This window comes from Pinus tabuliformis, chromosome 9 (assembly GCF_031772625.1).
Source record: "Pinus tabuliformis cultivar Carrire ecotype Pingquan chromosome 9, CPIR1, whole genome shotgun sequence".
Taxonomy (NCBI): Eukaryota; Viridiplantae; Streptophyta; class Pinopsida; order Pinales; family Pinaceae; genus Pinus; species Pinus tabuliformis.
The window spans coordinates 1443957870-1443975569 of NC_142307.1; the positions used below are offsets into that span (position 1 = coordinate 1443957870).

At 33.0% G+C, this 17700-nt stretch overlaps 2 protein-coding genes across 2 annotated transcripts in view; one reads left to right on the forward strand and one right to left on the reverse strand.

Moving 5' to 3' along the window:
- Positions 1–15311, forward strand: part of LOC149153995 (origin of replication complex subunit 5-like) — a 32975-nt gene extending 17664 nt beyond the window's left edge. Inside the window, exons 4-8 of the mRNA XM_089444003.1 lie at positions 12708–13362; positions 13447–13717; positions 14142–14543; positions 14808–15117; positions 15264–15311. Coding sequence (XP_089300129.1) covers positions 12708–13362; positions 13447–13717; positions 14142–14543; positions 14808–15117; positions 15264–15311 — 1686 coding nt within the window. The remainder of the gene's footprint in view (positions 1–12707; positions 13363–13446; positions 13718–14141; positions 14544–14807; positions 15118–15263) is intronic.
- A 161-nt stretch (positions 15312–15472) lies between these two features.
- On the reverse strand, positions 15473–16511 carry LOC149153996 (putative protein phosphatase 2C 44). Its single transcript, XM_089444004.1, has 3 exons — positions 16232–16511; positions 15962–16098; positions 15473–15523 (listed from the first exon to the last, which is right to left on the reverse strand). Exons 1-3 carry the CDS (start codon positions 16509–16511, stop codon positions 15473–15475), a joined length of 468 nt encoding a protein of 155 aa, XP_089300130.1.
- Positions 16512–17700: the final 1189 nt, after the last annotated feature.

Here is a 17700-nt window from a genome sequence, read left to right on the forward strand (position 1 = left end):
AATCATGATTTTCGGATGGATGAATAATGCATATAGAATATACTATTGTAATTTTTTCCTTAATGTCAAATCTAGGGGGATACCCTTTTACATTATATATAAGACAAGCTCTCAATTCATCATAGATAAGTCAAGGGGAGCGCACGTTAGGTTAGACTAAGAAAATATTTTCACCAAAATATGTATAAATGATTTTATTGTTGAGCTTACTAGGTAATGGAATGAATAAGTAGTAATGTGATATGAGGTATGATGAATATAGAAATGTAGAGCAATGATGCTTGAGGAGTAGAGGCACACAATTAGAAGCATGAGGAATATTTAAGGAAATTAGAAGGAATGTGGAATTAAAGAAAGTAAATATTTGAAAAATATATGAAAAACCTCAATTTTTTTTATAACGAGAAGACATTTAAAAATCATTATTTCCAATCTATGATCCATCAAAAAATGGAACAACATTTTTTCGAAGAGTTGATAGTTCATCTACCACAACCTTAATGTATCAAACTTTATATATAAGGTATGCTCTGTGATTTTTCTGATATCTCAATATTTGTATCTCTTGGTCTAAGACCCTAGCCATAAAGGTGCTAAGGTGTAGCATCTGAGGGATAAAGGCCCTTAACATGTCACCATATTGATGTTTTATTAAAAGGGCTAACTTTATATTTTATTGATATCCTAATACCTACTAAGCCCCTAGTCATAGCCCCTGTTAGTGGAGAAATTTTTTTACAATAGTTAGGGCATAAGCCCTTGGCATATCAGCATTTGGAATTTTATAAAAAAGGCATAGATTCAATGGTTTTTCTGATATTCTGATACTCATAAAATCCCTATTATAACTCTTTCTCATAGGGTTCTTCGGTATAGCACTTAAAGGTTAAAAGCACTCAACATATTGAAGTATTGCATTTATTGCACTATCTTGTGATGCACTAATATTTTGATATCCTAATGCCATCAATTATAGGCTCTAGCAACAAAATGTTTACCCACAAATACATTATGTCACACAGGATCCTCGACATATTAGAAATATTTATATGAACACATTCCTATAGCTCTCAATATATCGATATATCAATTTTTGTCATCTATTGGCCTTGATAGACAAAATATTTAATGGAGCCTAACAAAAATATTTGCCATTTAAGGGTAGAAAATCATTTGGTTATTTACCATTTAAGGGTACAAAATCATTTGGTTTTGTGGGAGTTTTTAGTTCTAAATGAATTAAAGTATTTTCCAATATTTTGATGCAAAAGAGAATTTTGTGTTTGAAACCACCAATGACTCTAGTCATGAAGTTTGATAGAGAAATTATAAAAAATGCGAGCCTTTCACTCATGATAGTTTCATAGAAGGAGATTAAGTACAACATTCATATAACCCTTTGTTATCCTGATATCTTAGTAGATCTAGTTATCAACTAACAGAGGAATTGTACATAGCTAATAGAATGAATTCTTATCTCAATGAGAAATGGTGAAATTTTGGCATTCTTATTTTGTCACAATGTATAGAGTTCCAAGGATGTGATAAGCACATGTAAATATCATGAGGGAATATAATAAATATTTTGGTCTTATGAGCACCAAGTCTAAAATGTGGGTTGAAGAAGTGCCAAAATATAAAAGTACTATGTTAATAAAGTATAGTTTTGAAATGTGGGCTGAAGAAAACACTAAATTATAAAAAGTGTTACGTTTGTAAATAATAATTCTGAATATGTTAGCTGAATGAAGCAATCGACTCAATGTAACATGGTAAAATGTGAGTGCACATGGATAAAGAACAAAGAAATTTTCAAAGAAGCATATTGGACCATTGCAAAACATACCGTAGAGTGGATATCAAAGGGGATTAATGTCTCTTTCAGGTTGGTACCTACAAACACTTGCAACTGAGGGGATTGATGTCTATTGTATGTTGGTTCTTACATATGATTGAATATGAGAGGATCAATGTCTCTATAGTTTTGTGCCTACAAATTTATGAATTTGAGTGGATCAGTGTTTCTTATGGCTTGCTGCATAAAAATTATTGTAATAGTAGGTTGGTTCCTACAAAGAACTTTGATATGAAAAATTTTGTGGGTTTTCTCCTAAGAGCGTTTCCACTTATATCTAGTGTTTCATGAACTATTTATGAGATTATTTTCTTATGATATTTTAAGTAAGTAAAAGAAAGTCTTATACGGATTCACCACCCCAAAGTATAAGTATGAATCCAACAATTTATATTAGAGTAGGTTTCTTTGAAATAATCCTAATATCGAAGGAACGTATTAGAATGACCATGGCCATTTAAAATTATTATTTTACAAACAAAGCTCCACTATTTGATGGGACACATTATGATTTATGGAAGGTAAGGATAAGGACTTATCTAATGTTAATTTATCTTAACATTTTTATAGTTGATGGTTATGAAGTTCTAGAAACTTATCCATATGATCAAGATGGTAAGAATGATTTTGTGTGTAATGCAAAAGAAAGGAATGATATCTTGTGTGGATTATCAAAATAAAGGTAATGGAGTGTGAGTCTACAATATAAATTTGGGGAAATCATCAAAACATATATGAAGCATGTGACAAGGTAGAAAAGGAAAATATTCATTCTCATAGAATACAATTTAAGAGTCTGAAGATGAACGATGAAGAAAATATTGCATCCTTCTTCCTTCTTGTGGATGAGATTGTCAATACTATCATAAGAATTGGTGAAAATACCAAGGAATCAATGCTTCTGCATATAATTCTAAGATATCTCCCCTTGATATTTTATGCAAAGGTATTAACCATTCAAGAAATGAAATATCTAGAAAATATTAATGTGATGGTCACACTCATAGCCTAATATGAACTCTTTTATTATTTTTTGTTTTTGTTTTGTTTTTTGAGAAAATATATAGACATATATCATCTCACAAAATGCATGTTTCAATTTTTCAATGAGTGCATTTAGTTAAAAAAGAGTAATGATGACCTAAATGAGCTAACCAATAAGATAACTCCTCTTATTTTCCACTTACTTTCTTATAACCCTTTTAAAATATGTGTAATTTTTTTATGGCAGTTCATGGACACTGGGTGGCCACTACATCCACGGGAAAATCGAGGAAGATCAACCCCAAAAGGAACCAAATCCTGTCGATCAAACTAGATGGGCTTAACCCCAAGGGTGTTGAGGAGATTTGACCTCGTGACCTCCTAATCGACAAGGTACTTAGCAACAAGAACTCAACCAGTTGATCTAACCCTTGGGGTTTTTTGAAGATGTATCATAAATCGTATAACCTTAATGCATTTTGAGTTACATAGGTTTTGATGAATTTACCCCCATAATGTAATTATCATCATATAAGTGTGGGTATTTGCACATAACATGGCCTTTTCTTTCTAACCAAATTCCTTCTCTAAGGCTTTAAGGTCACCACCACCTCTTCAAGTTTTTATAAAAGCTATAGACTATCTATCTATATCAATAAATGGATACACTAGCACAACCACATTAAAAATATTAATTTGGTTGATATTTAAAAATATTATTGTGGTTGATATAGCCGAAGGATTCATTTGTATCTACTGTTGATAAATATATCGAAAGAAACTATAGCAACAAAAATATTATTATTAACTTTGATTTTAATTAACCCTTAAGAAGCCTAGGCCATGATAAAAAATAGAAGTGTTGAAGAGTCTCTATCCTTTACAACTAAGATATAAGGTTGATTTTCTAAAATTAGGTATGCTTTGAAAATCCCTAGGAAATTGGTGGGCAGGAATCCAAGTGGCACAAATCTAATTTTTAAAATTTATTAAAAGTCAATGCAACCTAACAAACTATGTAACACACTAGAACCATTGATAAGAATTCACACGAAGCATATGTGGAGCATATTCCCTTAATAATCAATCTAGGCCATCAATAAAAAAAATAGAACAAATCTAATTTTTAAAATTTATCAAAAGTCAGTGCAACCTAACAAACTATGTAACAAACTACCACCGTTGATAAGAATTCATATGAATAATATGTTGAGAATATTCCCTTGATAATAAATATAGGCCATTAATTAAAAAACTAGAAAAAAAAATCAACAGGTTCCCATCCACCTTAAATTGAAACAAAAAGCTTGCCTTCGACTAATTATAAGAATATTCAGTACGGAAGGTTAAGACCTAATTTTCATATTATTTAAATAAAACCATTCAAATTACCAATATAAACCATTTTCAATATATGATAATAAGAAGCTATTATGAAAACAACAATTAGTTCTTCCACTAATTAAATTGAGTGTAATAATATTTTTTTTATTTGCAAAAATTTACCATAGTATAATAAAATTTTATATTACTAAAAATAACATTTTAATAAATAAGTGATATCATTAAATTTGTAAAGCATAACCTATTGCTTATTACTTTCATTTCCACATAATTATTTCACGATCCCCATATTGATAAAGTACTTTGTATTTATTTTCATAAAATAATTAGATACCCATGATGGAAAACTTTTCCTCCCAACTCTATATTAATTCCTTTTTATTGATACTTTATTATTGCACGTAATAATCATATTGAGAGTGAAATTGAAAACAATCCACTTTTATATGCATGAACCATTTTCCACATGTTATAGTTCAAACCTATTATGAAACCAACTCACAAAAAGATAGAAAAGATAGATCAATGACTTAGAAATTAGCCTCTTCGAGGGGGCAACCTCCTTTACATTACACAAATGAACAATTTTTGGATGATACAAATGACAAGACCTCCTTTCTATATATAGGAGTATAAGGGATCCCAATACAATCCAAGCCTACATAACAATAATATTGTAAGGGAACACCAATAACAATAGTAGGCTTCTATGGGGTATAATAATAACAACATGGGGTATATATGGGCACAATAATACAATAAGGGGGTTGCACTAATAACAATAAGGGGTTACACTAGTAGTATACGGACCTAACATGCCCCTCTCCTTCAAAAAGTGTTGTCCTCAATTCTTGAGTAGTTCTGGATGCTTTAATATAAAATTCTTATCCTCCCATGTGGAATCTCCAGTGGGTAAGTTCTTGCACTTGATAAGATACTCTAAAATTGATCGATTTCGTAGCTGTTGATTTCTTGTTTTTGTGACTGCTTCTGGTTCTAATATGATTTTTTCTTCCTCATTGAGTTTTGGAAATATTTTTTGAACTGGGATCTTCTCACCTTTAACCTTCTTTAAGCATGAAACATGGAAAACTAGGTGCAGCTGGGAAGATGCTGGAAGCTCCAATTTGTATGTCATAGTACAAATATTTTCTAACACCTTGTATCGACCATAATATTTAGGGTATAATTTGTTATCCTTCTTAGCTTGCTTGAGGGACATTTGTTTGTATGATTGTAGTGGTAGAAATACCCAGTCACCTACACCAAAACTTCTTTCACTATGATGTTGATCTGCCTATTGTTTCATTCTATTATAGGCCAAAGTGAGGTTATCCTTTAAGATTTTGAGAACTTGTTGTTAATGCTTGATGTGATCTTCCACTGCTTGAACCTTAGAATTTTCTTTTAAAGACAATGTGATGGATGGTGGATGATATCCATAAGGTGCCATAAATGGGGTCATTTTTGCTGCAGTATGGAAGGAAGTGTTATACCACCATTTAGACAGAGGCAACCACTTGACCCATTGTGTATGTTTACCATATACAAAGAAATGAAGATATCCTTCCAAACATTTGTTCACTATCTCAGTTTTCCCATCAGATTGAGGATGATAAGATGAGAAATGAGCTAACTCAGTACTCAAATATTCCACCTCTTGTACTCCAAAGAAACATTTGGAGATTTTTTCATATAATTGTTTTTCCTCCAATAGTTTGAACACCCTGTCAACATGTTGAACATGATCCTTCCAATAATTACTGTAGATTAGTATATCATCAAAAAATACTAACACAAATTTTCTAAGGAAGGGTTTGAAAATGGAATTCATCAAACCTTGAAACATAGAAGGTGCATTGGTAAGGCCAAAAGGCATGAACAAAAATTCATAATGACCCTCATGAGTTCTAAATGTTGTTTTTGGAATGTCTCTAGTCTTCATTATGATTTGATGATATCTTGAATGAAAATACAACTTGGTGAAGTAAATTTCTCCATGTAATTCATCCAATAGTTCATCAATGACAAGAATGAGAAATTTATCTTTAATAGTAAGCTTGTTGAAATCCCTATAATCTTGACACATGCGCAATGATCCATCCTTCATGTGTACCAATACCACTGGAGTAGAGAAAGAACTTTGACTAGGTTGAATTATACCAACCTCTAACATTTTCGTAACCATACGTTCAATTTCACTCTTTTGGGCATATGGATATCTCAAAGGACTGATGTTTGGGGGAACACTTCATAGAATCAAATGAATAGCACGATCAGCATCATGAATACGTGGGAGGCCTTTGGGAGTCTCAAACACCTTTGAATCATTATCCAGAACGTTTTGGAGATATGGAGAAATAAATGATTTCAATGTGGGAGCCTCTAGTGAACATAATTGTGCAATTACGCCTCATTGTTATTTATTTAGAAGATTTTTCATGTTGTTAGAGATAACTATCTTTCATGTTTTCCCTGCGATACCCCTTAATTCAACTTCCTTTCCTTCCCAAAAGAATTTCAAGAAAAGTTCTTTAAAATTAAAAGATATCATACCCAAATATTGTATCCATCGGACTCCTAGTACAACATCTACACCACCCATTGGAAGGGAAAGAATTGGACTATTCAAGACATATTATCCCATGAATAGCTTGATATTATTGCACTTTCTAGAGTAATTTATGGTTCCTCCATTTGCAAGCATTAGTTGACACTTTGGTGCTGGATATAGAAGCAATTCAATTCCTTGGCTATCTTACAATGAATAAAATTATGGGTACTACTCGAATCAATCAGCACTATTACCTTTTCTTCTTGATATGCCCTTATATCTCGAGAGTTTGAAGAGTGGTAATTCCTGTCAATGCATTACAAGATATGGTCAGATTCATTTCTTCTTTCTCTGGGATTGGTTCCCGGTGTATATCCTCTTATTTTGACATTTCTTGTTCCTTTTCTTGCTCCTCTTCCCTATCTATGTAAATTAATTTCTTTTCAACACACTTATGGCCTTTAGTGTTTTTTCTATCACAATTATAACAAATCCTTTTTACTCTTTTTTATTCCAATTGTTGTGGTGTCACCCTTGTAGGTGGTGAAAGGCTAGGAACAACAACACTTCCATCTTTATAGTTGTGAGTGGTAGGCTTCCTTGTTGTCATAATTTTGCTTTCCATTTTTCTTGCCAACCTGAATGTCTTCTCCAATGAATCAAGTTCCCAAAGATGAACCTCATGTTGAATGTTATCCTTTAAAGTCCCTATGAAGACATCAATCCTCTGCTTCTCTAGAATATCATTTACCCTTATATTTAATTTTTGGAGGTCCTCAATGTGCTTTGTCATTGAACCCTTTTGTTTGAGATTTATAAATTGGCTAAAGAAGGTGTTTCTCTTTGTATCCTCATAATGTGCTATCATTTCCTCCATGAAAATTGACCAGGTGACAAGTGGTTTATGAGAACAAAGCCTTTTGTACCATAAAAATTGATTCGGTTCTAAATATAAAGATGCAATACGTACCTTTTGTAACAGTTGCACATCATGTAGATTGAAATATTTCTTCATCTATAGTATCCATGTTATGGGATCCTTGCCATCAAAATTCCTCATATCAATCTTTGGAATATGGTGGGTCTTCAATCCAATGTTAGATTCTATGAAATCATGATTAACATTTATTTTTTTCTCATCATGAGTTTCCTCTACTACCTTTTCATCATTAGGAGGTCTTTCTTGTAGCAGATTTGTCCCACCTTTCTTCAAACCTTCCATGTCTTTATTCAAATATTCCATGCCTTTCTTCAAATATGCTTCCATACCATCGATATTAGCTTCCATGGCACATATAAAACTATTTATCTTAGCTTCGATCACATTCTTCAAATCATCCATCCAATTTTGCTTACTAGGTGTTTCTATTTTCTTGATTCGAGTCATTATTTTTCTTGCTTTTAGGAGCTCAATATTTAAACTACTTTGACTCTATAATTTCATATCCTCAAGTTCTACAATTTCTTCATATGGTATCCCTCTGAGTTCAATTTCAAACCCCACTAGTTTGATCAATATTTAATTTTTCAATAAATATTTATGCCAAATCTCTTACAATGACCTGATTATAGAATGGTTCACTAAAGTAAATTTATATGACCAGAAACATGTCACTGTTTCGACATTTGGACCTGAAATATATACATAGAAGACTAAAGTCCATCCTCTTTCTGTAAATTCTTACGAAATTTCAATCCGATGCTCAGAGAGAAAGTTATGACTATTTTCTCAAAGTCACCTGTTTGGGATGTAATTCGGGAGCCTGCAAAAACCCTAACATCCTTGGATCATATCTCCGAAAATATAGTGAAACAAGATATGAAATTTGGGCCTACGATTCATCAAGATTTCCGCTCAAATGGGTTTTAATTTCAGAGTCTAAACCTTCGTAGAAAAAACATTATAGCGAAAATTCCACGATGACCTATTTGTGATGGAATTCTAGAGCTTTCAAAAACCCTAACTTCCTCAGATCATATCTCTGAAAATATAGCGAGATAATATCTGAAATTCATACCCAAAGTTTAAAACAATTTCAGCTCAGATGAGTTTTTGTTTTAGATTTTGAAACTCCGTACAAAAAACATTATTTCAAAAATTCCACGATGAGTAGTTTGGACCATCAAAACCCTAGAATCCAAAGCTATGATACCAAATGTTATGAAACTAACTCACAAAAAGATAGAAAAGATAGATCAACGACTTAGAAATCAGCCTCTTCGAGGGGCAACCTCCTTTACATTACACAAATGAACAATTCTTGGATGATATAGATGACAAGACATCCTTTCTATATATAGGAGTCTAAGGGTTCCCAATACAAACTAAGCCTACATAACAATAATATTGTAAGGGCACAACAATAACAATAGTGGGCTTCTATGGGGCATAATAATAACAACATGGGGAATATATGGGCACAGTAATACAATAACGTGGTTGCACTAATAACAATAAGTGGTTACACTAGTAGTATAGAGACCTAACAAAACCACACTGTAATTATTCAAAATTTAAGTGTAGTCAGTCTTTGTATTGACATATGAATGGATAACATGATATCCAATTTCTTATTCTCCATTAGAGAAGTCATTGAAGACATTTTGTGTTTACAAAAATTTAACAAGAAGACCAATTTATAATAGTTATCGAGATTCTGAGTGATTATACTATTTGCAAACTCCTTTACTTCAGTATTGAGGGTAAATGCTCGGTAATGTCTTTTCAATTGGAAGTATGGATCAATCATGCATAAATAGTAATACCTACAATAAATGGGTGTTTGTAAATAGTAATACCTAGAATCAAATCCATGGGTGTTTGTCGTTGGTTAAACATGATATTGTATAGCAGTATAGATTTATTTAACGCATGAATTTAATATAAGTTAAGGGATCAAATTTTTTTAGATGCAAATTTATTAGTACAAAAACAATATGTAACTTTCCATTATTTAAATTGTATTTTTGAATGCTATAGAAATTACATAATTTCAAAACTTGTAAATCTAAAGGAATCTTAAAATATTTTATTTTAACACACACACACACATATATATAAAGTTCATATGGATATAAATTAGTTAACATAGATCTTCAAATAATTTATTTTTGAAACTATAAGGTTTGAACATCTTACTTACATGTCTTTTTTATTTCTAATTATTTTACATGAAATTATATCAAGTCACTTGTACAACTAATTAAACATGCATAACAATTTTTATTTTTTTATTATCGCTCACTTTTCTTTTTTATTTAGACAATAGTTTATTTTTATTTTAAGAGTTGAGCACGAACATACTTACACATTGCCTTCACATTGGGTTGTAGAACCAACATAGATCCATCTTAATCACTGATCTAACATGACCATACTTACACATTGCCTTCACATTGGGTTGTAGAACAAACATAGATCCATCTTAAGTTTAACATGACCCAGGATCAAATAATAGATGCAAACTTATTTTAGAATGCAAAAAAAACAATGTGTAATTTTTCATTCTTTAAATTATATTTTTGAATGCTATAGAGATTACATAATTTAAACTTGTAAATCCAAAAAAATCTTAAAATATTTTCTTTTAACATTTTTATATATATAGATATATATCAAGTTGATATGTACATAAATTATTTAACACAATTTTTAAATAATTTATTTAAATCACGTGTTAAAATATTTTTGAAACTATAAGGTTTAAACATCTTACTTACATGTTTTTTTACTTCTAATTACTTTAGATGAAATTATATTATGTTACTTGGACAATTAATTAAACATGCATAACATATTTTTTTCTTTTTCTTTTTTATTACCACTAACATGTGTCAACTCCAAGTTAAGCATGGACATACTTACACATTGTCTTCACACAGGGTTGTAAAATAAGCAACTCGGCTCAATAAAATTCAAAAATTATTACCAATCATCAAAAATATAATTCACAATGTAAAATAATTAAATTGAAAACAATTATCCCATAATTACACTTGGTGTGACCAACAAAATTCAAAACATATGCAGAGTGATCTGACCATAACCTTCTAATTGGTTAGTAATATACATGACATACATAACCTTCTAATATTGGTTAATAATTTACATCACGTACCTAATAGACATTCAAATGTAACAGTGACATTTTGTAACCATTTTGTAACCAGGTGGAAATTAACTTAACTATTACTACTATGCATGGATCTGACATTGATTGGATTTAGAGTCGACAAACATGTCTCGCATATTCCGTGACAAAATGGTAAACTTAGGTCTTTTTGCAATGATTCAGTGTCTTTTTTAAGGATTATTATGTTTATAGAATATAAATATATATATATATATATATATATATATAATTTAATAACTAAATTAATAAATTTAGATAATATTATTTATTTATATATAATTAAATGAACTAATATTTTTTTTAAATCGTAAAAAATATTAGCCAATTAACCCCATTTTTTCCCTAAAATTTTCCCACCCTTTCCATCACATGTAAAAGGACACTGTGAATTCAAAATTTGACTTCATCCTTGATAGCAGAGTTCAATATTTGTTAGTCAGAGTTCAATATCCGCTAGAGGTAACCACACGATTCCATGATTTAATGAAAATACCAATAACCAATTATCATGATGCAGGAAAGTGGACTTGAAGTCATTGCATTAGCAAGAATAATGGTTCATTTACACAGCCCAGGTTTTGATAGAATTTGGATAGAATAGTTATCATTTAAGATCACGTTGCTTCCCTGGTTACTATACTGGCCATCGATTTTATTTATGATACAAGAATTGAAAGAACAGATCGAATGTATTTCCAGGGTTCTTGAGAGAAGGTATTTGAGAAACAATTTGTTGTCTCATAGGCATCAAATTTGATTTATTTGGGAATCATATTTTACTGACCACAGATCAATGCGAATCTCAAAGCATTACCATATTTCTCAGGACATGGTATTAAGAACGCTTGGATCATCCATAACATTTTTTTAGAATTTATTGATATTCTCATGGTTTAATAATGAATAACGAGTATACCATTTACAAGCGAGGAGCAACTTAATACATAAACAATTTTAATATATATAATATAAATAAGGGAGGCTGCATGGCAGCTAGTCCCTGCCTTGGGGATTTTGTTAAGGCCCGACTAAACTGTGCACTCTTTAGATATAAAAAAAAGAAAAATTAAAGAAATAAAGAAATAAAATCAGCCACGCGGGCCTATCCAGCGAACAAGGCCCACCGATCCATAAGCACCAATGATCTCTGATCAGGGAAAAAACATAATTGACAAATACGCCCTCTAATAATTGTGTATGCTCAGTAAGAAGTCGCTGGAGCTGTGCGTGCGATGCAAAGGGCCTATCCAGCCAACAAGGCCCACCGATCCATAAGCACCAATGATCTCTGATCAGGCAAAAAAACATAATTGACAAATACGCCCTCTAATAATTGTGTATGCTCAGTAAGAAGTCGCTGGAGCTGTGCGTGCGATGCAAAACCAATTCAGTCATTCAAATAGGTTTCAATTGTTTAAGCTAAGCATGAGGAAAATGCAGTCGATGCGTAACTAGAATTGGGCATAGCTCTTAGTAATTACAAATATGCAGTTTTACTGAATTTCATCTTCAGTAAAAACTGTGGAACTAGAATAGAAACTTTTTTACGTTTAGCTGGGAACTATCAATTAAGAGGTACCAAACATTACAGGCGTAGATTTATTGACTGTTATCCGAAATGCATTTTAACAAATAAAATGCATTTTACATGAAAGATCTTTACGCCGTAAGGCGTTTCCCTCTGAAATGAACTCCCCCGATTGCCTTTCTTTCCTAATCGTAGCCATTAGATTTTTTGTTAGACGATTGAACAAAAATCAACCGTCTGATTTGATAAAAAATGTTTTAAAACATTAAAAAACCTTAAAAAAACGTTTCACTTTACATGCAATAAAAGGCGGATCACCAGGCGCACAGCAGCCAACAATGCCTCTGCGATGGATTTCCCGGGCGACAAACACAGATTAAAGAGCTCATATCGCTCGTTGGGGGTCCAAGGGATTTTATGACGCCATTGCTTGTTTATGGGGGCCCTTCCACTGGCAAAACCAGTGTAGTTTTAGATATATTTAAGCGTTTGAACCGCCCTTTTGCCTATGCGAGTTGTAGATCTTGTTTTAGCCCTCGTCTGCTGTTTGAATCCATTCTGAACCAGTTGATATCCCACAGAAGAACGAAAGCTAATAACTATAACAGTGCAAATCGCTGCGAGAAAATTGCAGATTTTGTTGTGTATTTGAAAGAAGCCGGTATTCAGGCCATTGAGAAAAAATATGAAAAGAAATTGGTAGGTGGGTCTATAGAATCTCGGAAAGATGGGGAACTAGGGTTTACGGGCTCTCCTCCCAGGGATTCCCAAAAAATCCCAGATAAAGGGCTGAAGGAATCAGTGTTTAAGGGATCTCCCCACGAGGATACCCAAATAAGTCCAGAGAAAGGGTTTCAGGAATCAGGGTTTAAGGGCTCCCCTCGCAAGAATACCCAAAAAAGTCCAGAAAAGGGGCTTAAGGGTTCCTCCAAAAAAAATACAGGAAGGGGGCTTCAGGCTTCTGGTTGCGATGATCCTTCGCAGAAAGACAAAGGGAAGAGGGACAATGATTCTTTTAGTAAAGAAGTCAGGAGATTGGATTTTCCAGAGGTGGTGTACTTGATATTTGACAATATTGAACTTCTGCATGAGTGGAACAATGGTTTCAACCTCATCTCGGCATTGTTCAAGCTATCTGATTTGACAAGAATGCCCAATTTGGGTTTGATTTTTATCAGCAATATCACTCCAGATTCCTTCTATTCCCATACTGGTGCTCTGGAGCCATTGACAGTCTACTTTCGGGACTATACTGATGATGAGTTGTATCAAATCCTTATCAAAGGGCAGCCTAATACTGAGCTGTATGCCTCATTTCTCAAGTAAGTACCTGTGCCTACCTTTTTCTTCAAATATGCTTATAGATTTCTGTTAATGAAACAATAATGCTCAAATCTTATTAGAAAAACACGAGGCAAATTTGGGTTCATGTGTCTACTATTTCTCTGCGTCCATAGGAGTATGTCGCAATGTGTAAATCTTGTTGATTGGCTCCTGTCAATGAGGTTATTAGTTTGGTTTGCTGAAAGTTCTGTCTCTTCTGCACACTATACACTTGCTTATTTTGTATGGGAAGATCCACCCAGCAGCAAGAAAGTTGGGCTTCTCTGATCTCAGGTGTCCAAACCGTGCCACGATCCTCTTTGCTGTTCAAGTTAAGGGGCTTTCGAAGTTTTTAAAATTGCCAATGAAATATGTGGCTGCTTGATTTAAACTTGTTTTCTTTTTGTTTCTGATATTGAACAATGCTATTTTGAAGCCCTTCAGTAGAGCTTGCAGGCGAGTTACAGAACTCTCTACAACATTGGAACCTTTGTTTCAAAAATACTGTGAACCAATTAGCAAAGAAGCTGTGGTTCCCGATGAAAATGGAAAGTGGAGGCTGTTTTCTTATCTTGAGCCACACATTGCAATGACCTTGAACCAAATATTGAATGTCCCTACTTCTGGAGACAAGGTTAGAATGAAAATCATGACAAGAAGACAAGGTTTTGATGAAATACATGAAGATCTAGATTTTCATCTTTCTGTTTGTAGAAAGTACTTGCTCATCTCTGCCTTCATTGCATCAAGGAACCCTACGACTCTTGATGCCACATTGTTTGATTTGTCTGGGGGATTAGATAATCGTAAGCGAAGGAAAAAGTAAGAACTTTAGTTCCTTTGATCCTTTGCTTTTCTTCGTTTTTGTTTTTCTTTTCATCTGATTCTTAAAAATAAATTTAGTTGATTTCACATAAGGAAGGATCTGATTTCTTTTATCTAGAAGTTCCAGCTCATCTGAATACTATGCCCTCTTTCCCATTTCATGGTAGCAAGAAGTTAACGTTTCCTCCATATAATTATGCAATCCCAAGCATCACTTTGGGAGTAATTATTGTATACTCTCTTTTGTTGGTTTGTGAATAGGAGTGTAAAATCCACAGAGAGAAAGGAACATGAGGAGCAAGAAAAGTTCCTTAAAGGTCCAGGGAGTTTCCCTCTGGAGAGGCTGCTTGCAATCTTCCAATGCATCACAGCAGTGGCAGATGAAGAATTGGAAAATCTACAATCTGACAATATATCTGCAGCTGATGAAAATGGTTTGGGGCCTATGGCTGATGCTCTTATGCAGCTCTCAACTCTTTGTAATATCAATCTTTTGTATAAAGGAACAAACTGTCCCCTAGAAGGTGCTGCTAGATATCGTTGCAACATCGATCAGGAACTTGCAATGAAGGTATGCCTCTTTTTGTTTATGATTTATCAATGTTTAGTGTTGTTATGCTGTATTGAAAATATCGACTAAAATCTTTGATCATCACTTTGGCTGTGGGAAATAGGAATTTTATTTTTAATCCATCTCTTATTTGTTTGTGATTGTAGATTGCGTGCAGTGTCAAATTTCCTTTGTCAAAATATCTCTATCGGTGATAATGACCTTGACAAGGACCATTTCTAGACGTGTTGTTCAGTCGCCTGCTACAGAGGAAGTAAATCAGTTCAATTTGTGGGAGAAAGACAATTTATTGATTGTTAAATGTTGTATGTTGTGGGGCAAGGAGGTCACGTAATTATAAAAGATATGAACTGTTTCACCTCATAACCCCAGGAGTTGTGAATAGCTCAGGTATGTTGTTCAGAGTCTGCAAATTAGATTATTCACAATAAAGTCGCACACAAAATTATATAGATTAATACACAGGATTTATGTGGTAAAACCCTGACAACATGTCAAGGAAATATCCAGGGGCAAGACAATTAAGTTTTATTCTTCAGCAGAGTAATTGCATTCAGGCTTACAATACAACCTCCTCATCTGTGGGAACATATATGAATTAGACTCCGTTACAATAGTTTTGTTAAGTATATTTAGTTTGTAAAACTGAATAACCACAACAACATTTGTGTTCTTCAATTTATGCCTTACGGCGTTTCAGATGAAGTATTCGAGTAAAATTAATGACAATACAGTAATCAAAAAATTTCCTAGATGCTTTCTCCCATGAGATGAGTTTGCCAAAAAAAATATGCATCTAACAGTAACTATGCAAATAAGTCAATGATTGGAAAAAATGCCTTGCCTTCCACAATCCATCACTAGCCAAAATGAGAAATTCTGTGTCTCTCACATCTGGTTCTGAACTTAAATGTTGCTTCAGACTCCTGTCACCAAACGCACGAGCTACAACAAGCTGACCATTAACTCGAGGTACATCTCCTAATATATCAAAAAAGAACGCCATTAAGTATATAGTTTCTCCCTGTGACCATTCAAATGTTACTCTTGAGCTAGAAATTATTTAAGTATGTTCTCATTAAAATTAATCTCTGCACAACATTTGTAGTGGTACCTGGCAGGAGTGTCACAAATCCACCCTTCTCGATGTTTTGGTGTTCAATACTTGGCTCATGATCAATAGTCAGCTGAATAGCAGTGCCGTTTTTACATATAACAGCCTTGGAATCTCTTGTATTTGCTACAAAGAGTTTTTTCCCATCAACTAAAATAGCAATGACTACTGTGGAGCCACTGGGCCCTAAATCAGCTGCCTTTGCTAAAATTTTCCCATTAGTCCGGTTGTATGCATTCTTGATGGCACTTTCTGGGTCTGTCCAGAACTTCAGCTCCATTATTATCAGAGATACTTGTCAGCATTAAAATACTTAATTAGCATTTTACACCATACGAAACTTTGAAAATAGCAAGTGACAACCAATACAACAAATGGCAGATCAGCTGTAAAAGCATTTTACTGGATGTGCATCAGAGTCAGAAATCTCATCTGATATACAATTTTTTTCTAAAGAGTCATTTGAGAACCATCATATTTATATAAATGAAGGAAATTATCAAAAATGATAACGATTTGTCGCAAATGCAATTTTTGCAATAAGGAAGCACTATTGCTTTATGCCATGACGTGATGCTACTACTGGACGTTTTTTCTTTGGATAGGTGCAAGAGACACATGAACATATATTTATATAAATGAATGAAATTATAAAAAATGATAATGATTTGTCGCAAATACAATTTTTGCAATAAGGAAGCACTATTGCTTTATGCCATGATGTGATGCTACTACTGGACGTTTTTTCTTTGGATAGGTGCAAGAGACACATGAACATATAAGTATAGGAAATATATGAACAGTTTAAGCTATTTGAAAAATAGTGGATTTACGCATGAAACATATTCAACTAGAAATATGATGGGGAAAAACAAGAAATTCATTATATGTGAGAAGTAAAATGTTGGAGAATCTTCGCCTTTGAGGTTTGAGAAATGGACATGGCGATATATCACAACTAGAAAAATCTTGTTCATAGATGCAGATCATTGTTACAATTAACAATATATATCATATGCCAAAGATCATTGTTACAATTAACAATATATATCATATGCCAAAGATAAAACACAGGAAATTAACCCATGAAGTCAATGCAAGTAGAAACATCATAATAGAACCAATAGAGGAGAAAACGAAATTGTTTCACAAGTTACAATCAAGTTAGGCAATTGAGATAAACATATGCAATTTGGAAAATGGAAAGAAACTTTGAACCTGCTCCAATTTAATGTATAATTTTAATTTTTGATTGACTAGCGATAGCAAAACAATACATGTCACAATACAATCAACTATAAAATTTAAATAGATGTTGAATTTAAATAGATGTTGTTAAATTCACAGAGACCTTCCAAGTATTCCCTATGATTCATAGATGCTAAACTAGGTAGACCATCAGCATTGATTACAAGTATTCCCCATGATTCATAGATGGTAAACCAAGTAGACCATCAGCATTGATTACA